The sequence below is a fragment of the Python bivittatus genome, unplaced genomic scaffold (genome assembly GCF_059951505.1).
Source record: "Python bivittatus isolate LINGU-HERP-01145 unplaced genomic scaffold, Pbiv_v1 ctg000850_np1212, whole genome shotgun sequence".
In the NCBI taxonomy this organism is placed as follows: Eukaryota; Metazoa; Chordata; class Lepidosauria; order Squamata; family Pythonidae; genus Python; species Python bivittatus.
Genome location: NW_028277112.1, coordinates 5,754,392 through 5,780,348, shown reverse-complemented (window position 1 = coordinate 5,780,348; position 25,957 = coordinate 5,754,392). Strand labels below are relative to the sequence as shown.

At 37.3% G+C, this 25,957-nt stretch overlaps 1 protein-coding gene across 3 annotated transcripts in view; it reads left to right on the top strand.

Annotated features, from left to right (window-relative positions):
• Window positions 1–25,957, top strand: part of ARHGEF28 (Rho guanine nucleotide exchange factor 28) — a 160,512-nt gene that overhangs the window by 91,219 nt on the left and 43,336 nt on the right. For all 3 annotated transcript variants that reach the window (XM_088129801.1, XM_088129803.1, XM_088129802.1), the window contains 9 exons: window positions 12,723–12,853; window positions 14,241–14,467; window positions 15,289–15,484; window positions 15,768–15,879; window positions 16,803–16,842; window positions 17,174–17,297; window positions 18,232–18,364; window positions 19,985–20,040; window positions 21,819–21,870. In XM_088129801.1, coding sequence (XP_087985927.1) covers window positions 12,723–12,853; window positions 14,241–14,467; window positions 15,289–15,484; window positions 15,768–15,879; window positions 16,803–16,842; window positions 17,174–17,297; window positions 18,232–18,364; window positions 19,985–20,040; window positions 21,819–21,870 — 1,071 coding nt within the window. The remainder of the gene's footprint in view (window positions 1–12,722; window positions 12,854–14,240; window positions 14,468–15,288; window positions 15,485–15,767; window positions 15,880–16,802; window positions 16,843–17,173; window positions 17,298–18,231; window positions 18,365–19,984; window positions 20,041–21,818; window positions 21,871–25,957) is intronic.

Here is a 25,957-nt window from a genome sequence, read left to right as displayed (position 1 = left end):
CCTGCTGCCCTCACCTATCTTTTGAGGGGATCTTCACCTGACTTCCTTCATGCTAACCCCAGTGTGTGAAAGAGATAAACCTCTCACACCCTGTGCTGCCTTTCAGCCATTTAAAAAGTTTTTTAAAAATGGAAAAAGTGAAATAATTTCAATAACACCATGATCCTGGCCATGTAGCGTAGAGATGTGGCAACTAGAGAACTCAACTGAGAAACCAATCTCAGGGAAGATGCACAAAGTCAAATTTTAATAAAATAAGACAAGATAAAATGTATGGATAACATACAGAATTGCCTATTAGCCTCTTACAAATCAGTTAAAAAGAAAATAAAATCCAAAAGGAAATAGACCGTGGTGGTGGTCTGCTACAAATAGGTAATTCTTTGCCAGAATCTCCAAGATGATACTGGAGAATGATCAAGTTATTATTACAGTTTACAAGAAATTCTAAAGAGAAAAATGTATTTTTTGAACTCAGACTGAAAACGGAATAAAGGCTGATATTATACACAATTCCCAAACTTGTTAAGTGAAATAAAAACACAAAGTAATGATACTTTAGTACAACACAGCAAACAGAAATCAAACTCCTAGAACAAATTCCTTCTTAAATATGTTACCTATTTCTACAGAAATAGAATCCTCTTGAAACAAATTCTTTTGCTTCCTTTACATGGACTTTCCACAACTTCTTGGTGCATTCCAGCCATTTAATTGAGGCTGTTGGGAACATGAAAGCCCTGTTTCTTATTCAGCCTCCTTTTACACACCTCTCCCAAGTTCTGTCCCTTGTTTTAAAGCAACTAATTTTTTTTTAAATCTGCAGAGGGAAGGACTGGAATACTTCATTCTGTATGTGGCCAAGAACATCACTACCTTGTGGGGGATGTGGCATGAGGGGCTGGTAGGCAGACCACATTCACCATACTCATATCTCTCCTTTCCTCCAGGAGCTCAAGACACACTGCATTAGTGATGTGTAAAACCAACCATTCTTCTTCCAGATCCAACTGACTTATCCATTTCAAGGGGTGTATGGCACTTTTCTGGACGTCAGTCTTTTGAACTGGAAACATTCTTGATATTCTAGACTTGATACAGCACTATTTTATCTAGAATCCTATACTCCACTTCTCTGGAACCCTATAAACTGGTTGACTACCCCCAAAATGGATCAAATGATTTGGTCTGAAGGAGGAATAGAATATTCTAGAGTTCTCTGGAACATTGAGAAGGATAGGTTTTGTACATACAGTAGATACAGCATACATAGCACTCCCTTATCCCTACATTTCCACATAGGAATAAGCTTGTGGAAAACGGTAGCCTGAAGTCACCCAGTGAGCTTCCATGGGTGAATGTTGATTTGAATCTAAGTCTGTCTGGTCCCTTAATTACTACGCATACCCTACCCTGGATCTCCAATAACAGAAAAATCAACTATATTAAATTGGTTTTAGGACCAAATACATCCTAATAAATCCATATAAATAAACAAGTGAAAAACGTTGCTTAGGATACAGTTTTCAGATCAAGACAATCATGCGTTCTGTTTCTTGGAATGTTATCAGATTGTATAATTATGAAAACAGCAGAATATTTTCACTCTCCTCTTTCTCATTTGAAGAGACCAATTCCTGGAGTTAGCATCTAGTTACATGAAGAGTAACTAAAGAATTTATGCTGCATTTTGTAGTTCGTTCTTTCTTTCTTTCTTATTTATTTATTTATTTATTTATTTATTTATTTATTTATTTAATTTGTCCCCTGCCCATCTCCCTCCAATGGGGGACTCTGGGCGGCTCACAACACGTTAAAACAATAAATAAATATATAATTAAAACCTATAACAATACACATTCACAAAAATAAAAGGGGAAAAAATCCAGGAGGCCGATGGTTCAAGGCAGCAATGCCAGGCCACTAAGGGACTAGCCAACCCTGCACTTGATGATCCCCCTCCTCGCCCCAGGCCAGATGGCAGAGCCAGGTCTTCAAATCCCTCCGAAAGGCCAGGAGTGAGGGGGCCAATCTTACCTCCGGGGGCAAGATATTCCAAAGGGTGGGGGCTACAGCACAGACGGCCTGCCTTCTGGACCCCGCTAGTCGGAATTCTTTTGCCGAAGGGGTCTGGAGCATGCCCTCTCTGTGTGATCAGGTGGGACGGGATGAACTCGTGGGGAAGAGGGGGGGATTATCCAATAGGTATATTGTTTATTTTTCTTTCTTTATTTTTCAAATTTATATATGCCGCCCATCTCACTATGCAAGTGACTCTAGGCAGCATTACAGATAAAAAACTATAAAATCTCTCTCTCTCTCTCTCTCTCTCTCTCTCTCTCTCTCTCACACACACACACACACACATACACACATATTAATCGTATATTTATTGTTTTTAATGAGTTGTGAGCTGCCCAGAGTCCCCCCCCATAATATACATATATTTGTATGTATGTATGTATGTATGTATGTATGTATGTATGTAAAAAACTACAAAAGGTTAAAATTAAGCTAAAAAGTTAAAACTACAACGCAGATTAAAAGGAAGAGAGAGTATCCTCAAACTGCCAGCCACCCCCAGTGCTGCAAACCCCCTTGGGTCCTCTGCAGGTTGGCAGAGCCAGGTCTTAATGCCCTTTCAGAAGGCCAGCAGAGTGGGGGCCAGTTTCACCTCAGGGGGCAAGATATTCCAGAGGGCAGGAGCCACGGTAGAAAAGGCTCTCCTTTGGACTTGAAACTCTCTAGGCAACGGAGTCCGTTACATACCCTTCCTGCCAGACCGGGTGGGACCGGTCAATGTAATAGGGACAAGACAGTTCCTCAAGTAACCTGGGCCCATGCCATGAAGGGCTTTAAAGGTCATAACTAACATAAATTGGACCCGGAAGGAGACTGGCACCCAATGCAGCTCGTGCAGCAAAGGTGTTACATGTGCAGTCCTAGAGGTGCCCGTAACTGCCCGCGCTGCTGCATTCTGCACCAGCTGTAGCTTCTAAATACTTTCAAGGGTAGCCCCATATACAGCACATTGCAATAATCCATACGGGAGGTGACCAGGGCACGAGTGATTGAGAGAAGAGCCTCCTAATCCAGGAGAGGGCACAACTGGTGCACAACACAAAGTTGAGCAAAGGCCCTCCTAGCTATGGCTGCCCCCTGGATGCCACCCCATCCAGAACCAAAGATGGTAAGATGTTTTCAGTTTTTTCTGTCATTCCAATAAAAGGAAAACCTTAGAAGATATAAGAATAAAAATATAAGCTTGATTTTTAAAAAACTAGATTTGAGAGAAGCCTCTCCTGAAGTGTGACAATTTACACTTCACCATAATTGAGAAAAACCCGGAAACCAGAGTGTGAAAGGCTAATATGAAAATTCAACCTTTGCCTGTTGATGGAGGCTTAAATAACATTCGAAAGCATTTTCCCATCCTTGTGAGTAGCTTTTCACAGTGAGGAGGTATAATGGGCTTCAGCAGGAGAGAAAAAACTACAAATGACAGTTTGCCTGGAATTTCAGGTAGCCATTCTGTAAAGTTTGAATGCAGTATATAACTCAAACCATTTATCCCTTTAATTTACCTGCTATTTAGGCTAACCAAGTGGTTCACCTTACCTACATGGAAAGGAAAAGGTTTTACATGCTTTCAGCCATTACCTGGGAATGTGCAAGAAGCTTTCTCTCATTTGTCTCAGCAAAACCAAAACTAATTCTTTACCATATACTAAAAAGGATATCATAGAGTTGCGAAAGGTATGGAAAAGGACAACCAGTTCCAGAATAATGAATCTGTAAGGGAAATAGAATAATGTTTGGGGTTTTTAGTTTGAAAACATGATAAGTAAGTGTGAACATGGCAAGGCTTATAAAATTATGCATGGTGTAGGGGAAAAAGAGTTCTTTTTCTCACTTTAATAATAATAGAACTCTGGTTAATTCCATGAACCTGAGTGGTGGGAGATCGAAAACAGATGAAGGAAATATGTCTCCTAGCAAACAGATCCAATATGTTTTTACATTTCAGATGTTGTGGTAGCTACCATACAAAATGGGTTAAATAAATTTTTGGAAAATAAGGCTTTCAATGGCTATTAGTTGTGGTGGATAGTTTATTTATTTACTTAAAGTTATCCCTAATGGTTACTGAAGGATTCCTTTCCCAATGTTGGTATTTATGACTCAGAGTTGATCTGTGGAATGGAATGATGGTGGACACAGTTATTCTTCAACACTTTCCACTTGATTTATTGAGGAGCTTAGGAAAACTCTAGATTTATGATAGTAGTGGTAGAGACAAACCTGGGCTGATTCTTATTGAACGTTTGTAGATCTGTGGTGGAGACAAAAACAAAGAAACCCTTCTTTTCAGCTTCAGGTAGCAGAGTAGTGACTTCATACTCTTGAGATTAAAATTGTGTAGAGGGCCCTTTCAAAGACTTTAGTGGATGATATTGTAATACACTTTGCTGAGAAAATCGTTGCTGCCTATTCTGTTCTGGTGGGGTGGTTGAGATAGCAGCTTGTCTACTTTTGCAACTGAATGTGTGAACAGTTTGCTTATATGGGTTAAGCAGCCCCATATCCTTTAGACCTCTGCCTACCCTGGCTAAAAAGAACTGCAGGTGGAGTGCTGGCTATTTATCCGGTGGGCTAGGAACAGACAAAGCTGCCACTTTCTCCCATATTCCTATTTGTCTTGCCATTCCATTTATGATACAAGCCTTTTGGTAATGTTTATAGAAGCACCAACCTGAATAAAACTGATACTCATCAATTTTGGGCCAAATTTAATAGCTCCATCTAAAGTGCTGGCAACCCTCCTTCAGTATTGCAAGCATGGTGAAATGTTCAAAGCATTTTCACATGCAGTATATCAGTAATTCTTTGAAACTTAGACAGAAGCATGAATATTGGCAGAAGAAAAGCTGTGGAGATGTTTGATGGCAAGCCCTTTCTCTGAAAGTTTTGGCTTCTGCATATTAGGAATAACAGAAACAAAATATGTGGAAGACAGTTTTGAAGATCTGTCCTTTTAATCCTGAAATTCAGACATAAATCATTATGTGGTATGAGGTTGTACACTTTATCCAACATAATTTATTCTGCAGATTTCTTCCCTTTTTGGTTTCATAGCTTTCATTCTTTAAGTTATAGATTAACCTATGTTAACATTGCTGGAGGAAATTCTGGGAAGCTATTTGAAAACTGTTTGCTATTTTCTCCAGGTGATCGTTATTCATTTTTTCCCCTGACATATGTCTAAAATGTATAAAATATATAGGAATGTTACTAAATGGTGTTTAAGCATTCTAAATTGTCCTTTGAGATTTCATATGGGCATTACATTATAAACGTAGTAAACAGATCCAGGACTATTGGCCTGTAGGATTTATTTAATGTGATAGTTGCCTTATTTTATTTTAATTAATTAATTAATTAATTAATTAAAAATATTTGCATGCTACCTACACTTTAGATGGTAAGCAAGTTATGATCAGTACTCTCTTATTTCTTTATATAGTGACATTACTGAAAAGGCTGAAATGTTGGAGGCTGAAATGATGGAAGTAAAGCATGAGAGAGTAAACAGAAAACTTAGCAAATGGGTCAACATTGAGCAAAGAGTAAAACAAGGATATGTGATATCACCATGGCTACTAAATATATTTTATGGATAAATATATAGAGAATATTGGTGGTAGCATTTGAGGTATGTTGATTGGTAAAGTGGAAATGTGTACTTTTGTATGCAGATGCTGCCATATTGATGACCGAGAATCCAAATGATTTGCAATACAAGTTAAATAAATTGTATGATGGAATGGAATATGGATATGAAATTAATATAGAGGGAAATGGCTGGAGAAGTTTTAAGACATGCAACTATTTGTAAAAAAGTAATGGGTAGTATGTAGCCTTTTGCAAGGAATTAATGTTTGTCCAAATAAATGAAGATGGCTACATAGGAGTGTAGCCCACTTTGTTAAATGAAAGTGAGAGTTGGGTACGTCAAGAGAAACATAAGAATAAGTTGAATGCAGTAGGAATAATTTATTTAAGAAGTTTGTGTGATAAAACAAGAAAAGATGGACTCAAGAATGAAAGACTAATGAATAAATGTGGATTGAATATAAAAGTGAGTGACCAATACAAAAAAACTACATTGAGGTGGTTTAGTCATATAGAGAGAATGAATTGCAAAACAAATACATGCTGGAAGAAAGAATGGATTGAGAGGGAGGGGAAGAGTGAGAATGTCATGATCGGATGGAGATGGAGATGAGAAAAGAGAATTGAAAAGTCTCAAGAGTGGAAAACAATATTTGAATTGATATGTGGACATGATGGAAGCAAAAATGGTTCACAATTGTTGTAAAGCATGGAAAGGTACAATGAATCATGTTAGTGCAAGCTAGATTTAGTTAGATTTCCTTTTTTCTTACTTTTGGTCTTTAATTTTTTTTCTTACTACCCTTACGTTTTTATGCTTTGCTTAACGGTGTTTACTTGTAAGGAAATATAGTGATTGTTGTATATGTATGTATGTATATAAGTAAAAAGTTAGCTTCCTAAAGTATCTTGTTTCTAGGATGGGAATACATCTTATCTTAAGGAAAAGACATAATCTGTTTTAAGGACTGTTCAGCCCAAATTTAGTTTAAAGTTAATCACAGGAAAGGAAAACAAGGTCCTTCAGCTGCCCATCAAGAGTTAACTCATAGACAGCAAAATGGGCAGGCACACAAGTCACAGAATCACAGTCTTCATATTACAGTGAGATGTGTCACATTTCTATTTAAATTATAAGCTAGCAAATGCAAATCCATATCCTCTTTGTTTAGGTAATGTGTTTCCTCTTTTTGGACAATGCATACTTACAGCTTAGTCACTATACTGGATTTGGTACACATAATGTGTGTTTTGAAAATAATGACAATGGATGGTGTGCCACTACCATACTCTTTGATAATTGTACATATGTATGGGGTAGAGTCAATAAATATAGCATAGGGGGCACTTACTGTTGTACTGGCGTATTTGTAGAATTCTAGCTTTTGAAGACAATGAGATGTAGAACAGAATCTATAGGATGCAGAGAGTTCTTGCCAACTTGCAGCAGTCTCTGAAAAATGTAACTGTCTTGTTAGAGAAGACCAAAGTCCATCTGGGCTATAATTTTAAAAGCAAACAACCAGATGCCCCAAGAAGCAATAGAAGCATTGAAAGTTCTTTTAAAAATCATTTAAAGTACTAATTTTCACATGTGTGAACTTAGATTTTTGGTTAGTAAATCGAAATCTTGATCTCTCTGTTCATTTTACAAGAGTCTAGATAAACTACAGTCATTGAGTTAACACTTTGTCATAATTGTGCTGTAAAAAATGTATGGAACTTCAGGAATGTGATTTATAATCTGCACGTTAGATATTGCTTTGTCATTTTTTAAACTGGATTGTTTCTTCCAGTAAAAATAAATAACTAATAGAGTCGATCTGTAATTAATTCTCCTGTCTGGTGATTTAGAAGTCTTGAAATACCTTTCCTATTACAGTAGTCTAAGTTATGGATGCAAATAGGAAGCTGATATGTTACTGTTTTGTAACACCCTGACAGAGTGTTATAAAGTCTAAGAATCTGCTATGGATAGTTGACTGCTAAATCCATTGGAATTTTCAATTATTTCAGACTTGTGAAAACCATAATAACAGAAGGTATACATTTTTTAAAAGATGTTCTGGATGGCCCCCACCCTGCTGGTGTTTGAAGGGCCTTGAAGACCTGGCTCTTCCCCCAGGCCTTTGGCGAGGATGACCAAAACCTCTTTAGACTATGTGGGTTATTTTCTTTTGTTCCCATTTGGTTTGTCATCCTGCCATCTTTACCCTTCTTTTTGTCTCTTGAAGTTTTTCTTGTTTTTAATGTTTTATGTTTTAAATAATTTATTAACAGCCCAAGGTCACTGAGAGTCAGGTGGCATATAAATTTAATAATAATTATGAAATAATTATTTCTATTATTATTATTGCTATTATTATTAGTAGTAGTAATAGTAGTAGTAGTAATATCCTTACCAAATCTGTTTTGCAGTTAAGAATCACAGACTATAAAAGTTCCCTCAAAGAATATCATGATTAGATCTCAATTGTAGGATAATACAGACATTTGGAAAAGACATTAACCTGTATTAACCACTCATACGATGCCACGATTTTTACTCCCCATACCCACAGAACAAGAATGGAAGAAGAAATCACTCTGCCCAAAAAAAGGAAAGAAAAGCAGCTTGATGTTTTATACTCTGGCTTATTTGCAAACTAACAAAATATGTATAAAGTTCACTATTGGCTAATTTGATTGGGGGTAATGAGAAAGAGATCCAAAGCCTCAAGTTAGCATTTTTCTTATAGCACATGGGGGATGGGGTGTAATGGTATGTGGGAATGACCTTGGGAGACAGGAGGGAGAGCTGCAGACTGGACAACCGGCGTGCAAAAGAGTTCTCAGCCCACCAAAGGAGAGGAGCTGTGGGAAGCATTTCAAAAGAGACCCTCCCTAGTTTTCCAGAGAGTTAAAAGAGAGGAGGGGAGAGATTTCAGTCTTGCAAGATTCTGTTGATGTAACCTTACATAAACATAGAGTTAATACTCATGGCTGTGCTTCTTGTCTGGACTACCTCAGAGGGCTATCATGGAGAGATATCCCACTCAATGACAAAATGGAGCCACAGCCTCTCAAAAACACACACACACACACACACACACCAGCTTCACTACCTGCTGCCATACTGCAGCCGAGCTGGAAATAAATTAGTTCAGTCCCTCAGAAGAACGTGGAGGGCAGGAACTGTTTTCTGACTGGCACAGAATCCTTGTATAGGAGGGTGAGAAATTTAGGGAAGCAGAGAAATAGTGGAAGTATTTCAACGTGGGCAAACAGTGTAGACATTACATAGCATTTCTTCATATAGAAGCAGATTGGCAAATTTTAATTGCCATTAAGACATAAATAATATAGCCTATGGACTTGTCTATAATCTGGTGAAGCACTGAAGAAATCCTTAGCTGGTGTGACAGTATTTTAATCTCTAAATTTGGCTTTGTTTTGGCCAACTCAGGTTTGTATAAGGTGAGTTTTTGGTGATATGAGGAAGAGATGTCTGTCACTTTGGCATGTTAATAGCTTTTAAAATTAATAATTACACATGAAGTAAGGAAAAATACAGGGCCTTCATTCCCAGCCTCTCACTGTTAGTTCAGATCTTGATTTACTTCAGCGTTTAGTACAGGTTCACTTATTAACTCCATTATCGCTCTTCTAAGAGACTCTTTAATGTTGTTTCTATGCTCTACCTGATATTATGATGGTTTTAGCCATCTTTTTTAGTCATAGTATCATACAGTGTATCAGATGGGAGGAACCTAATAGGTCATCTAATCCAATCTCCTTCTCAATCAATTACTGATTATTCCATTAGATTGCTCCATTGTTTACAGCTCTAACCATTAGGAAATTTCTCCTAATATTTTACCAGAAATTCTTTTCTTTAAATTCCAACTGTGCAATATCTACATGAAACTATTGGAGGAGGTAATTCATTGGCATGGAATGTGGTATCAGTATGCTGTACCTAGATACCCAGCCGTACATCTGTACACGTGGCTGAGCAGAGGGTGCTGTTCAGGGGGTGCTGCTCATGCTGGCTGGGGAACTCTGGGAGTTGAAGACCACACACCTTAAAGTTGCCAAGGTTGAGAAACACTGCTCTAGAAGCTGTGAGGGTCTGGATAGGGAGAACCAGCTCTGACGCAATGCTAGCAAGATGGGGACCCTTTGGGTCCCTTCTCCCCACCTCAAAGGTGTCACTTTGAGTCTTGACAGGATAGCAATTCCCCAGACAGAGCTGGTTCTCAACTTGGGGTTCTCAAGGAGCAGGTGGCAACCATCGCTAAGGTGGCAACCATGGCTAAGGGGCCTTTGTACAGATCTATCTTGTGCAACAGTTGTTCCCATTCCTGGACTGGGAGGCCTTGCTCAAAATTACTCAAGTCATGTCACTTCCTGGTGGATTACCACAACATGCTGTTCATAGAATTGCTCTCAAAGACCATCCAGAAATTACAACTGGTCCAAAATGCAGCGCCGTGCATACTTTTGGATGCCCTTTGCTTTGCCCATATAATACCACCACTGCATGAGCCGCACTAGCCTCCAGTTTTTTCCAGGTACAATTCAAAGTGCTTGTTATCACCTTTAAAGTCCTGCGTGCCATAGGGCCAGGTTATTTGTGGGGCTGCCTCTTCCTGAGAATATCTGCCTGTTTCACCAGGTCAGATAGGGTGGGCATGCTCCAGGTCTCTTCCCTTAAAAGTTATCATCTAGTGGGACTGAGGAAGCATGACTTCTCGGTAGCGACCCCTGTCCTGTGGAACACCCTGCCTCCTGAGATCTGGCAGGCCCCTACACTTCTAGCCTTCCAGAACGTCTTAAAAAGCTGGCTCTTCCCCCCAGGGGCTGGGATAGGGTGAATCTCAAGCCCAGTGATTGTTGTTATTGTTATTGCAATGTTGCTGGAGGATGCTGGGCTCTGTTTCTGTTTTGGATGATTTATTTTTTATTTTTTTACTTATTTTACATATTTTTGTTGTTGCTGTGAGCCACCCAGAATTGCGGTAAATAAGATGAGTAGCCATATATGTTTTATAAAATAAATAAATACAATCAAGACTGTGTTTCTGTTGGCTACATTATCATTTTAGGCTACCAGATTGGCCATGTTAAGAGTAAAAACATAAAAAGATGGTAATGAATTCTGCTTATTTTTTATGTATTAAAACATTTTGCTAATTGAAAAACAGGTGAAAATGTCAGGTAGAACAAATGAATATTCTGATCATGAATTCTAGTGGACTCTTCTTTAATTTTTTAATGCAAGTTATATGAGTACAAGGATACTAAATTCCATTATTTTCATGCATTTATCTTGGTATCAAAGTATATCATTATTGCTCTTGATTCCTTTAACATATTTTGTGTGTGCGTGTGTGTATAGGTAAAAAGAGATCTCTATTTTCTAATATGCATATAATCCTAAACAGTTTCAGAAAACTATGCACATAAACTTCCCAATGGTAAGCATTATTAAGGGCCTATGCCTTTCAATGAGATTAAAAGAGATGAGGGAGATGTGTAGAACCATGCACATTTCTAATAGAACTATTAACACCTTTTGAGGAAAGAATATTGGAGAAAAGAGTTAATCCTTCTCACTTTCAGTCCCAGAGTGGATTCCATTTATTTCATAATATTATCGACTAGTTGATAACATCTAATAAAACAATGCTTTCATTATTCAGTTCAGTTAGCTCCTTGTTTATTTGGATAGATTATATCCTGAATGAATAAACTATGAGGAAACAAAGGTGTTGGCAAGCAATGTAGTATATATTGGGATTTCAGTATCTATTAATATTTTACTTCCTTTTCTTTCTCCCTCAAATTACTCTAACTTGTGTCTTCAATCCCCATTTTGAAATGTTATAGCAGAAACATAGAAAAATAATAAGCGGCTGAGACACCTGTTGCATTATCAAATCCCCTTTTCCCAACTTGGCATAATTGCAATGTGTGATGCAGAGGCGTGGCACAGCCAAGTTCAAGGAGAAACAACTAACCAAAATGCAAAGCAGATCCTGGAAACAATCTTAGTCCAACAAAGAGATTGTGTTGCACTGATAAAGGAATGCAGGAAGCTGAATATATCCAGCAGAATCAGATGTGTAGCTCTTTTTGAACTCCTTTAGTTTGGAAAAACCTGGTCAGTTGCTGATCGATTCCTTCTGTTTTTAAAAATCTCATTTGAGTTTTAAAAGTCACAAGAATCATGTGATTCTCCCCCCATCCTAGAACTAGTAGACCTAGATATGGGGGAATCTGGGGAACACTGGTCTAGGTATTCCTGTTAGTCTTACATATGGCCATATTGATAGATCCACTAATGACAGTAATTATAGTGACAGCCTCCTTCTTATGTGAGTGAGATGATAAAGAACCTTTCATGCTATTATTTATGATAAATAGTTCATATTGAAAAAATTGGAGCTAGAAAGAGTTGATCTAATCGTGGTAGGACAGGTGAACAATATTTTGGTGACCAATGGATAGCTATGGACCACAAAGTAGGTAGGCCCAGTTTATTTTTAAACTATGGTTTCACTCTTTCAGAACATATAGTTGTCCATTTTCGAACCCCAGTTGGCTGCAAACTGTATAGTCAAGAGTGGCTTTGAGGGGCTGCAAAATGCACTGTAGGTTGCCCATCCCTGTTATAAGCCCCATACATAACTAATTCTAGTTATGTTATAGAATAGTTATTCTATTCATTTCTTCTTCTTTACCTAATTTCCCACCATGCTCTTCAAGTATGGTGGGATTATAACTCCTAGAATTCCGGGCCAGCATTGACCAATAGTATATCTGGAGGCCATGATATTCCATGAGTACTAGAATGACCCTGCTGTAGAAGGCTGGATGTGACGACGACAACAGGAAGAGGGGGAAGAAAGAAATGGCAAAGCTTTTTGTATGGTCTGAAGGCTCCTCTTACCTCAAGTGCCCTACTCATGAGACAAAAATATGAATAATTTCATCTCAAAATTGTCATCACTTTCTTCTGAATGACCATGAAGAGAATAAATTCTTTTCTTATTATTTTATTCCAGCTCAGCAACATTCCCCATTTGAGGCTTATAGGAGAAGACCGAATCCCTCCACCTTCTTTGCTGCAGCCAAACTTTCAGCTATGATAAATGGAAGTGATGAAGTGTATGCAAACCGCATGGTGGTGGGTCAGGTAAGATTGACAGGTGTATATTGAGGTTAATTACATGCAGCTATTGAAAGTATGTGATTATATCAAGTTATGGAATTCCACAATTAATATTTATTTATTTTATTTCAAGGGGAGACAATGGGGGTGGTGTAACCTGTTAATGTACATACTTATTAATGAAAATGTTTTGGCCAAAATTAGGTGCAAAACCATGTGTGCTGAAGTCCCATTGATTCTAGAGGAGTTTCACATAATTCTACAATAGTTTGTGGACTCTGCTTTTTTCTCAAATTTGTATAGTATTGATACTTTAAAAAAAAGTTTCTGGACTAAAATGCTCTATTTTTTAAAAGATGAAGAGTAAGATTAAACACTTTTATTTAAACAGGATACCAAGAACTTTGCACTTAGTTCTTCTGAAATGGCTCTTTATCAGTAGTGTACCATTTCATTTTGGGACTGATTGATGTTAATTCTTATCAATTATAAACTCAACAAGAATCTTTTAAAAGTGAAACATGAAGGACCTGCAACCACTGGTTTGGATTTGCAAATCTCAGCCTCCTTCCTTCACTCCACTTACCTACTGAGTAAATTGTATAAAAATGTCTTCTGTGTACTTCTTTCACCATCTGTGTGCTCCCCATCTCTTTCTTTCCTGCACCATTTGTCCCATTCTTCTCTTTCACACCTTCTCTTCCTCTTTGCCTGTTTCACTCACACATACGTACCCATCTGTTTTGTGCTTTTCTCTCATATATCATTCATCTGCATCTCATGCACATGTGCCTTTCTCCCGTGAGCCAGAGCTGGGGAACCTTTGCCCCTCCAGATGTTGCTGAATCACAATTTTCAGTAGTTCTATTGGGAAAGCCAGTGATGAGGCTGGAGTTGCTGTTCAGCATCTTCCAGAAGGCTATATTTCTTCTTCCATGTCATAGACTAATAGGAATCTTTGTCCATACAGTTTAGTGTAGTCTTACAGTTAGTGTATGAGACTACACTAAATAAATATAAATGCTAAACAGACAATATACATTTAAAGTTTTTAGGTTCAATGTGATAATAATAATATAAAATAATAATTATAACATCTTAGTTTTGTTTTTACTTGTTTATGGTGTCTGCTTTCTGAGGAATTACTATGTTTCTTTCTACTTCTGTCGATTGAAGATATTTTTATATCATTTTGACACCTGATAATGTCATTATAGATATTGCGGGAATGAATTCTACCTTGGAGCATAGCACTGGAAGTATATGTTAGCATCACTATGTTCCCGATTCCATTGGCCTTTTTCTATTGGGATCATTAATGTCTCTTGACAGTTCTACAGACTGAATTTAGCTTTACCTCATTTTATATTATTTTGTATTTAACATTAACAATTTTATTTTCATACTTTAGATGGAAGATGCTGGTGTCAAGTATATTAACAACAGCCAGACTACTTCTGAAACTAACACAGCTTCAAATAAAGATCCAGAGGTGTTGGAAAATATTCCAAGCAACAGAAATCTATCAACACTTATGATACCTGGCTTGGATGCAGCCGGTTCTTACATGCCACTAAAGAAGACACATGCTCTTAGTAATCTACGAAATCATCGTTATCCCTTTATTAAAAAACGAAGGTGTGAAATAGGTTTTGATTGCATTGTTATAAAAACAACTCTTTTTATGACTGATCCTAAAAACAGTAAAAATTAATGAATCACATTTTCAAAAAAGGAAATAAAGTACCAACTGATAAGATCTGCACCTCATTTTTTATTATGTTCTGCTGAAATTATAAAACAGTGAGAATTTTGATGGGTCATTTCTGTAATTATCACCTTAATGCTGCTTTTTCTGGGCATTGATTTACTAGTTTAGTAACATGCCAAAAGAGCAATACAAGGTAAATAGGGATTTCCTAATTCTTATGTGTGTTTGTCCTATAAAATAAACATGGGTTGCAGGGATTTGGAAAGGAAAAGGAATATGTTGGATAGGTTTCCAAAACTTTTCCTGCATCTGTACTGCAAAAGCACACCCATGTTGGTTTTAATGTGCTATTGTTTATCTGTTCTCTGATAACACAACTAAGCCCAAGTGGTCAAAGAATGATTTTTACAGAGTTTTGTTTCCCTCCAGAGGAGCATACTAAAAATCTCCCATCACTGTTTTTCTGTCTTTGTATTCATGCTGCCAGTGCAAATGTGAGCTTTGGAATGTATTTGCTGATGTATTTTTTATTTTTGACCCAAAAGGTTATACTTTGATATTCAAGGAAATACTGCCTTTTCCCCAGTGTGTAAAGCATGCTTCTAATTTTTTAGATTTTTTTAGCTATTTTAACAATTGTCAAGGGTAGGTAGGGGGGATGAAGGGGCAACACACTTTCCTTACTGATGTATAACTAGTTTAAGTTACTCTTGTAAATTATCATATGTTTGTGTTCCTTTGCTCTCAGTTCCAGTCTTGATGACTTGGATGTTGACAATGGAGATGAAAGAATGTCTAACCGATCTTCTTCAGTGTCCTACAACTCTTCTGCGGTCTTGCCTAACAATAGTGGTAGGTTAAGTGCTTCAGAGACCACCAGTGGACTGGACGGTAGCATGAGCAGAGCTGAATCTCTTCCTTTATCCAGCAGTTTACAGTCCAAGGTATTTATTATTGTTTTGGTTTTCTTATAAAATTAATAACAATTATTATTTGAAGTGAGAGCTTATCCATACTTTTCTCAAACATGCCATATTATAATTTTTTTAGTAATTGGAATTTACTAGTAAATTTTAGTAAAAGGAATTTTCCATAAATAACAGTGGTTACAAGAGAAATAATTATATATTTATCTAGTTAAAATTATGCAGTTAAAAAAAAACATTTGTAAAAACTGAAAAAGAGATAAGACAATTTTGAATTATGTTGCTTGCTTTATATATTTAGGAATCTCTACTTTCGGGAATTCGTTCTCGTTCATATTCTTATACTTCACCCAAAGTCTTATTAGGGAAACCACAATGTGCCCGGGAATTTATACAATGTGATTCAAATGATGGTGAGCACTGATCTTTTTAACATCCTTATATTTTTAGAGCAAGTTAGCATGGTTTATTCAGCCTCAGATTAACTTCAGAGCAGGATATTGTGCTTTTCATATAAGAGGAAATCTTTTTTTCTAAGTGAGAATATTCAAATTACCCACACATATTCTATCATCTTCTAAATCAGGTTTATATCTAACTGTATGTGAGAAGATAGGCAGGATAACTGATGCAACTACATTTTCTCCCTGTATTCTGTACCTTGCATTTGTGTACAATTTAATCATATATTATTGAGGTTCCAGGAAAAGGGAGAATATTTGCTTGTTTGCTTGTTAAACTCGCCTTTTGTTTAGGAGCAAATGCAGCTTACATCGGGCTCCCTCTTCCCATTTTCCCCCACAGTTGTCTGAGGTAGGCTAGCCTGAGAAGGAGAAAGCCAGCTTCTCTGGCTGAGGATGGACCTGGGTCTACCCAGGGCCAGTCCAACACCTTAACACACTGATATTATTATTGTTGGTCGTGCAGTCAGCCAGATGTTTAGACTGGATTTAGCATTTTTATCCACCTATCGAGTCCTTCCCAAGGACCTGGGATAGGCAGATGTTGTTATTCGATGGTGTTAAAGGTATTGTTGCAGGATGTAAGTTGTTCCAAGTAAAGCTGCCTTTTGCAGTTGACTGAGGTGATTTTGTCAGTGCCAATGGTCTTCAAGTGGTACTCCAGATGTTTTGGGATTGCACCCAAGGCGCCTATTACTATTGGTACTATCTTTGCTTTCTTTTGCCATAGTCGTTCTATAATAATGTTAGTATACAATACTTTTTTTTTAAATGGAATGAATAAAAATGAATTTTTAAATGGAAATATTACGCTTTCAACAATAAGTGACTGTTACGGTATGATTGCTTTAAACCTATTAATTATTGTTTTATAGAATCACATGCATTCAGCTTGCATGAACAGTCAGAAAAAAGGTATGTTTTTAAAGGAGGTATATATACATCTAATTTGTTAGTAATAACCATCAAATAGATGCAGTTTAGTCGGGAACAAAAATGTAAGAATTTCAGCATCAATCAGACATGCTACTTGTATTAACTTGTGATGGCTAGATAAAATGCCAACATGCAGTGATGTGGAATTTTTCCACATTTAAATTAGATATAAGAGTGCAGATGTTTATTTTTCTTATTTTGTGACATCTCCTATGATAGAGTCATATATTATTATTATTATTATTATTATTATTATTATTATTATTATTGCCTTCAAAAGATGCTAAGATATTTACTGGTATATTTTTAGGATTCAAGAAGAAGAATGGGATAAGTACATTATACCAACAAAATCAGAATCTGAAAAATATAAAGTTAGCCGAACATTCAGTTTTCTAATGAATAGAATGGCCAGTACAAGAAATAAATCTAAGGTAATTTGTGATGAATGCACTCTAGTAAAAAAGAAAAAGTAGACTAACACATGAATGTTGAATTGTGCTTTCAGTTAAAAGATGGAGCATTAAAATACAGTTCTTACTGGAGATTTTCTAACTGGGAAATGAGAAAGATTTCCTTTGGAAACACTGGGCTGCCTTACTGAATAGAAAACATTTTCCAATTGCAAGAGTTTTTTTTAAAAAAAAAGCATAGAAGGACCATTTAAAATAGTATTTTCCACCTACAGTGAAATGATAAGATCCTCTACACTAATTTAGGACTTATCATTCCATTGTCTGAAAATGCTAGTTTGGTCATATATTGGCTGAATAAATAAAGAGGAAAAGGGGCAGAATTTGATAGAAGGAACAAGATCAGTGTTTTTGGAGGGTTTGCGCCAAATATCTCTCTTCTGATTTTGGGACAGTTTTGGAACAATTTTATTTAACTGGTTCATGTCAATATTTCTTCAGTCTACTGCTGTTTTGGTTCCATTCTGATTTTCACAAAATCTTCTTTTGGAAAAAGTCCCATACATGGTCCTATGTAATCATACTGATATGTAGGTATTCAGAATTGTCTTAAGATGATCCCTACATCCCCTGAGTGATATAGCTTTCAGAAAGTACTGAGCTCATCCTCAGTGACTATACACTTTTGTTCCCCTTTCATTACAATATCCAACACCTCCAGATGCAAAGATGTTATTTGAATGTATGTTGTGGCAGGTGGTTCTTCCATGTTTACATAAACATGTAAAATATGACATCTATGGAATATTGATCAACAAAATGGAGAGGAGTGAAAAGATTATTCATTGCTTCTTTTGAGTGGGGGTGGTTGCTTCTGGAGATATTGACACTGTATCACTTTGAAAACTAAATGAACCATTTTTATTTTTATTTATTTCTCGTTTTGGTTGTTAAGGCAAAAAGCAAAGATGCCAAAGAAAAAGAGAAAGTTAACAGACATCAGTTTGTTTCTGGATCTTATGCTGGGGTAATGCCTTGTTTCACATGCGAGAAACCACTTTTGGGGAAAGAATCATTGCAGTGTTCTTGTAAGTAGCTATACTTTGTTTTCATAGGCGTTTGCTTTCCACAACTCTATTATAGAAAGTTGCTTGTATGCTGTAGATTGGTTCCAAACTTAGTCATACGTAGGACAGATCATAGACAAATAGCCACAACTGACAAGTTCCCTTATTTTTGTGGGATTATTCTAAGCATAACATATTCAGTCCTATTTCTTGATTTGAAAGTAATTTATATTCTGCTTAGTTCAAGATACAGTGTTCATATCATAGGCTATGATGCTACACTTCAGGATTCATACATAAGCACATTGGAGCTTGTCTTGTCCTGAGTATATTGACAGGCAGCAGTTCTTCATGGCTTTTAGGAAGAACATTTCTAATTCTGAGTGTTGGAGACTGAATTTGGAACTCCGCCCACTAAGTTAAAACCCATAAGTCTATCATACCACCGGCTATAGTGATCTCTTAATTAGATGTTACCAACATGATAAAGCCATTATTAACAAATTAACATATTAAATATGATCTAATTTTACCTCTGCCTAGAACAGTTGTTAGATTTATAGAGTTTTCCATTGGATGTTGCCTTAAATCAGTTTCATCTTTATATATCCCCAAATTAAATTTAAGAGTTGCAAGTATTTTCTTTTAGGAGCCAGAGAATCTGTTTAGAAATTACAAGGCAACACTGGTGAAAGGATCTCAGAAATCAGCTCCATCCCCAACCCTCCCCTTGACCTCAGCCTGCATTTCTTTTTTTTTATTAGTTCCAGTAGATGAAATGAGCTCAGAGTTTGAAAGAAAAACACCTTGAGGAGATATGTAAGGGTGCTGTATGAGCAGGGTTTAGTATACCTCATTCATGCTTATGTTTCTTAAACAAGGATCACTCTGTCTGAACACGGTTGGGGCTGAGGTGAATGTAAAGAGGCACACCAGTTTCCAAATCATGGCATATTTGAGGGATCACATTTCTCCAATTGTTTCTGCCTGCCTGGTATATTCAGGCAGAGTGCGTATGTTCCAGTTCCCCTTTATTAAATGCTGTCACCTTGTGGGACCAAGGAAGTGTGTCTTCTCTGTCGCGGCCCCGCCCTCTGGAACAGCATCCCCCCCAGAGATATGGACGACATTGTCTCTCCTGGGATTCTGGAAAGCCCTTAAGACCTGGTCTTAAGGTCTGGGATTAATGTATTTGTGTGGCCCTTGTTGGGCTTGTATTGTTATGGTTGTTTTAGTCTGAGCTGCCAGGGTTTATTTTTCAACAGCTTTTTGATTTTGTAACAGTCTGTTGGAGTGGGCAGCTATAACAAATTGAAATCAGTCAATAAATAAATTTCATCTAGTTTGGTTCTCAAGGTAAAACAGGATAATATAAACATAGATGGGGCTGTTCCCTTGGTGGCAACATCCTGTTCTGTATGATGTGTGGTTTTGGCCTAAGATCCAAGACATACTGTACTTCTTTATCTTTTCAGTGAGAATTAACCTGATTTTTGCCTACTTGCATAACTTTTCCAACCCTTTTGAATTAACCAGTCATCACAGCTGGAAAACATGGTAGGACGGGGATTACTTCTAGATAGAAATAAACACTTTAAAGCTGAGATTGCAACTGAGAGAACTTTTCTTGCTCGCTTGCAGATTGCAGTGCAATTGTGCATAAAAGTTGTAAGGACTGTGCTCCTGCATGTACAAAAGTAAGTTTTAAAGCGATCACCTGGGGATGTCATTGCTCATTGTTACATTTTCTTATTTCTATCTTTGTATACTGCCGCCTTGTTTTATGTAATTATAGTATGAGAAAGCTTAGACTGTAACATACCAAGAAGTTTATATTTTATTGGGTATACAGGTAATCCTTGCTTACTAATGGTAATTGGGACCCAGAACTCCATCGCTAAGCAACACAGTTGTAAGGTGTGATGTCATGTGACTGCACTGACTTACGACAGCAGTTCTGGCAGTTCCAGTTACTGTTGTTAGGTAAATCCTGCACAGTTGCAGTGTCCCGTGGTCATGTGATCATCACTTGTGACCTCCTGCTGGTTTCCCCATTGACTTTACTTGTTGGAAGCTGGCAGTGAAGGTCACAAATAGTGATCACATGATCGCATAATGCTGCAGTGTCATAATTGTGAGCTGGTTGCCAAGTGCCTGAATTGCCATCATGTGACTGTGGGTATGCAGTGATGGCCACAATTACGAGGACCCGTTGTAAGCTCCCTTTGTTCAGAGCCGTCATAACTCCAAACAGTTGCTGAATGAGTGGATGTTAAGCGAGGCCTATGTGTAGTTTTATGCTAGAGTAATAATTTCAGTTAAGCGTTTCAAGTGAGTAACTTCTTGATGTGTAGAAAAAAACCAAGGCATTGTTCGTGGCAGTAAAGTCTTTACAAATAGATAAAGTAAGAGTAACTAAAATTAGTATTTGCCTAAACTCTCTTGCTTAGGAAGCTTGTTGCTTTGTTTCTGCACTAAAGGTCACTTTATTTGACTCTTTCTGTTTAGGCTTCTTTAATTACAATGACTTATCCTTTTTATAGCTATGTTTGCTTACTGTGGTTTGCTAGACATATGACTAGCTTGTATAGTTGTGACTAACTTATATAATACCTCTTGCCATGTGGGATCAACTAAAAAAAATCACGCAAACTTGATCCATGGCTTTTTGCATGAAGTAGAAACCAGGAATGCTGGCTTATTATAGTAAGCCAAACTTGGAAAACATACTTTTTATCTTGAATTTTGATATTCTCTGGAAGAAATGAGTGAGGGATTCTGATTCATATGTTGTGATAAATAAACAGTCACAGGAATTTGTCCACAATTGTGTTTTGTCCACGACTCAGACTTGCCCCATCTCTCTCTGCCTCTGTCTCTCCTCATATTCCAGTTCTTGAGAAAGGTTGTGTGTTTGGGCAGATGATTTGATTGCCTTTGGGGACTTGGAATTGGCTTTTATGGTGACCATAAATTAGACTAGTGAAGTAGTTGCTTCAAAATCATTTGCAGGAGCATAATAAACTGAGAGTTGAAATTCAAATGAAACCCAGGTATGAATAGCATCATCTTCCTGTTTTGTTAAATCCAGAGGCTGAGTTTATGTTATCAAGTAGAACAAAGAGGAATACCGCCCCTTGGTGTACACCAGTTAGAATGACATAAAAGGGCATCAATTCAATATTATTTGCTTTTCCCAACACTATTATTTGTTTAAAATATGTCAAAATTTCTAAAATACATGTGATTTATAGTAATTATTGTATCTGGTACATTAGCAAAACTCTAGCAGTTTGCAACTTCACTATTAGGGTTATGTGAAAAACAATGCATCATAAAGGAGGGTAAAATCTTTTGATAAAATATGATCACAGATGCATAGAAGTGTTAAATCATCTTTTATTAAACCAAACAAATAAGTTTTATATCTAACAGAATAAAATTCATATTAATGAAAAACATTCTTCTTTGCCAGAAATTGCAAGATAGAAGCCATGTTAAGAACAAGACACAAACTGCCCAGACAAGTAAGTCAAATAGTAAGAAAGCTAAGAGGTCTAAACTGTATGTCTTCTATGTGTTGTCGAAGGCTTTCACGGCCGGCATACGATGGCTGGTGTGGGTCTTCCGGGCTGTGTGGCCGTGGTCTTGAAGTCTTGTTTCCTAACGTTTCGCCAGCACCTGTGACCAGCATCTTCAGAGTGCAGGAGCACAGACAGGAGCAGTTCTCTCTGTGCCCAGGGTGAATTGACCCTTCTGTGGGTATTTATAGAGATCTTGGGGGGTGGGGTGGGGGGGGCTGGGTTACTGAGTGGCTGCTTGTTTTGGAGTCAGCATCTGTGTGTATTTTCCTGGGGATTAGGCAGGAAACCTAATCCTAACCTTGGTTAGGATCAAACCAAGAAAGCAACATGCGACTGAAGAAGAAAAACAGCCACCCACCAATAAAGTATTTCTGCCCTATATCAAAGGGGTCACAGACCGCATGGGAAAACTGATGGAAAAACACAATTTCCAAACAATCTTCAGACCCACCAGAAAAGTACAAGAAGTGCTAAAATCAGCAAAAGACAAAAGGGATCCCCTCACCGCTGCAGGAGTATACCGCATACCATGCAGTTGCGGACAAGTATACATCGGGACCACAAAACGCAGCATCCATACCAGGATAAAAGAACACGAAAGACACTGCAGACTACAGCAACCAGAAAAATCTGCAGTAGCTGAACATGCTCTCAAGCACACTGGACACAAAATCCTATTTGAAAACACAGAGATACTGGACAACAGCCACTATACCAGGCTATACCGGGAAGCCATTGAGATTCACAAACACCAGCACAGTTTCAATAAAAAAGAGGAGAGTCTAAAAATCAACAAAACCTGGCTACCAATCTTGAAAAATACAGCCTGCAAAAGGTCAAGGAACTCAGCTCAACCACCAGGACATGTGAACAGTTCACACAATGAACTTGCTAATCACCCCCAGCAGCCCCTCGTTAACAATTCAGTAGGAGAAAAACCCTGCCTAATCCCCAGGAAAATACACACAGATGCTGACTCCAAAACAAGCAGCCACTCAGTAACCCAACCCCCCACCCCCCCCCCAAGATCTCTATAAATACCCACAGAAGGGTCACTTCACCCTGGGCACAGAGAGAACTGCTCCTGTCTGTGCTCCTGCACTCTGAAGATGCCGGTCACAGGTGCTGGCGAAACGTTAGGAAACAAGACTTCAAGACCACGGCCACACAGCCCGGAAGACCCACACCAGCCATTGTATGTCTTCTGTTGTGTTTCATATTTTGTTATTATCAGTGGCTGCCTTAGGAAGAATGGACAATTTTTGTTGATTTTCCCTTTCCCTTACAGCAGGGTTCCACCAACCTTGGCCAACCATGCTGGCTGAGGAATTCTGGAGTTGAAGTCCACACATCTTCAAGTGGTCAAGGTTGAGGAACACTGCCTTACAGCATCCTTAGCACACAAACAAAGCTGTCCTTGAGTTTCTTTTGTTTTAGAATAGGAGATGGTTTGGGGAGCTGCAAACAAACATTGCCAAAGATTCCCTCCATCCTTCCATCTTCTTTTTTTTTTTTTTTTTTTTATAATGTTTTTTTTATTTTTACAACAAACACAAAACAAACATGAACAAACAAAAACATAAAAAGGCATAAAAAAGCATCTTCCATTTTATACCGTGTGTCAACCAGTTAAACTCGTTGGTGCCCCTTTCATAATCTTAAATTCTCATATCATCTATTCAAAAATATACTTGTATACTTATCAATTAACAATTATTAATCATTCATAGCTAATCTATAAAATCATATATTACAAAAAATTTTAACTTTCAATAGGATTAGTAATACATCTCCATCTATCTATTATATGTGTATATATATAATAATTAATATCAAATTTCTATTATAAAATTTCCTAATCTATTACATTACTATATTTTCTCATCTAATCATTAATAAAAACAAATCCCGTGTCATATAAAATTGCTTATCTTCTTACTCTAATTTCAAATCTCAATTTAACTCATCTCTGCACATTCCATAATTTTGAATAACTTCCTCCTGCATAAGTACTTTTTAATTTTTCCAATTCTTAAGAGTTACAATTCTAACCAATATCAGTTACAGTATCAATTACAATTCTAACCAAGTTACAGTTCTAACCAGATTTCACTACATGTTATACAATTTTTAACTATATATCTCAGATTTATACTTTATTCCAGCGCTTGCATAATTTTGAGTTCACCTTTTTCATTCAATGTCCCAAAATATCTGGCTGTTCATTCCTTTTTTCTATATTATTGGATAAGAGAAAGCAATAATAAGTGTCCTTTTGAACATTCTGCTTTTGGAAGCTTCTGTCAGTTCCATCATTGTTGTATTCCCCTGATTTTCTCTTTAAACATCTGCAATAGTTTCTTTCAATATTGTTTTACTTCTTCTTTTTGTACATTCTCTTAGTACGATTTTCCATTATAATCTTGTATAATCTTTTTCTCACCCTCAGTGCCAAGAACAAATCTGTCTCTCTTCATTTATCAGTTGATTAACCCTTTTAATTCTCAGTTTATAGGCCTCACAATAATTCCGTTTAATGTTTCTGATTTCTTGTACTATTTCTTCCTTTTCCAATGATCCCGTTTTATGTTTAATTAAGTCCATTTTAGCTTTAATATCTTTTTTTTTTTTTTTTTGAGAGTTTCTGCAGCTCTTCTTCCAATTTTTTATAGTCATCCTCAATAGTTTAAAGATCTTTTTCTGCATTGTGTTTCTCGTATAGTCTATTATCTTGATAAACCTTCATTGAGTCAAAGGATTCTTTATCTTTGTTCTTGCCAAAAATAAGAGAAAAAAAGAAGCAAAAGGAGAGAAAAAAAAGAAGGAAAAATAAAAGAAAAGGAAAAGAAGGAAAAGGCTAAGCCTCTTTAAAAAAAAAATCCATCTGGGGTGGGAATAGAAAGCAAAGCAGAGCTTCTAGCAGAAAAAAGAGCTACTGCCACTAATCAAGGCTCTTGTGACTGGCTCAAACTTTCCATCTTAATGTTTTCAAAGTCGCTTTCAACTCCACTTTCTTGTTTATAGTTACGGATGGCACCTGTATAAACATGCACATCCCACTATCTTTTTAGAAAGCACAGGGTCTTTGAGCGTGCGTCACAATGAAAAAAAAAGCACTAATTCGCGCCTCTAAATGGCAGTGCAACTTTCTTTCATTTACTTTCTCTTAACTCCACTTTCCCCATTTCAAAGTCAAAAAGATATAAATTTCTTATAACAATAAAAAAATCTTAGTAAAAAAAAAGGCTTAAAATATAAAGTTATTGAGTATTAAAAAGAGAAAGCCAATCCAGTTAAAAATATATTTTTTTTAAAAGAAAAACATCTTGTCAATTCCACTAAAAAGGGAAGGTTGAAAAGAAAAATTTTCTCCCCCTTCTTTTTTTTAATAGGGTTCAATCTCGCCGCTTAATCCACTTTTCTTCACTTTTAAAAATCTCTTTAAGTTACTTAAGGTGTTCTCTAAGAATAGTTGAATAGTAAAAGTCCATCTCACCCAGTTGACACCCTTCTCTTCCATCTTCCTTTGGAGCTGTCCCGGCTTTCGCAGCCATTTTTGGCTGCCTCTCCTCCACCGGCTTCAAGAGCTTCTCCCCGGATCGATCTGGGACTTGCGGCGTCCCTGAGATCCGCGGGACGCGCCCTTTGCGTTCGCCATCTCTACGGGACGGCTTAGGTCCATCGGGACCGTCCGGGCGAGGAGATATCGGCTGCCATCCTGGGAGCCCAGGATCGCCCGCCGTATCGCCGCGACGCCAGCTCCGCCCTCCCCTTCCATCTTCTTTATGGGTGTCTCCACTGCCTCTTGGTCCTTCCATGAGTAGTAGTAGACTTCTCAAGATGAAATGAACACTAACCCAATATTTTCAACTTGCTTTACTATCCAACTCCAAGATTTTCCCTCATACAATAGTTTAACCTGAACTTCTGACAGCATGTATTCAATAGCTAAATTCAACAAACATTGAAACCAGAAATGCCCAGAAGTACTCAATCTATGACCATATTTGTTGGGCCACATGTGAACTCC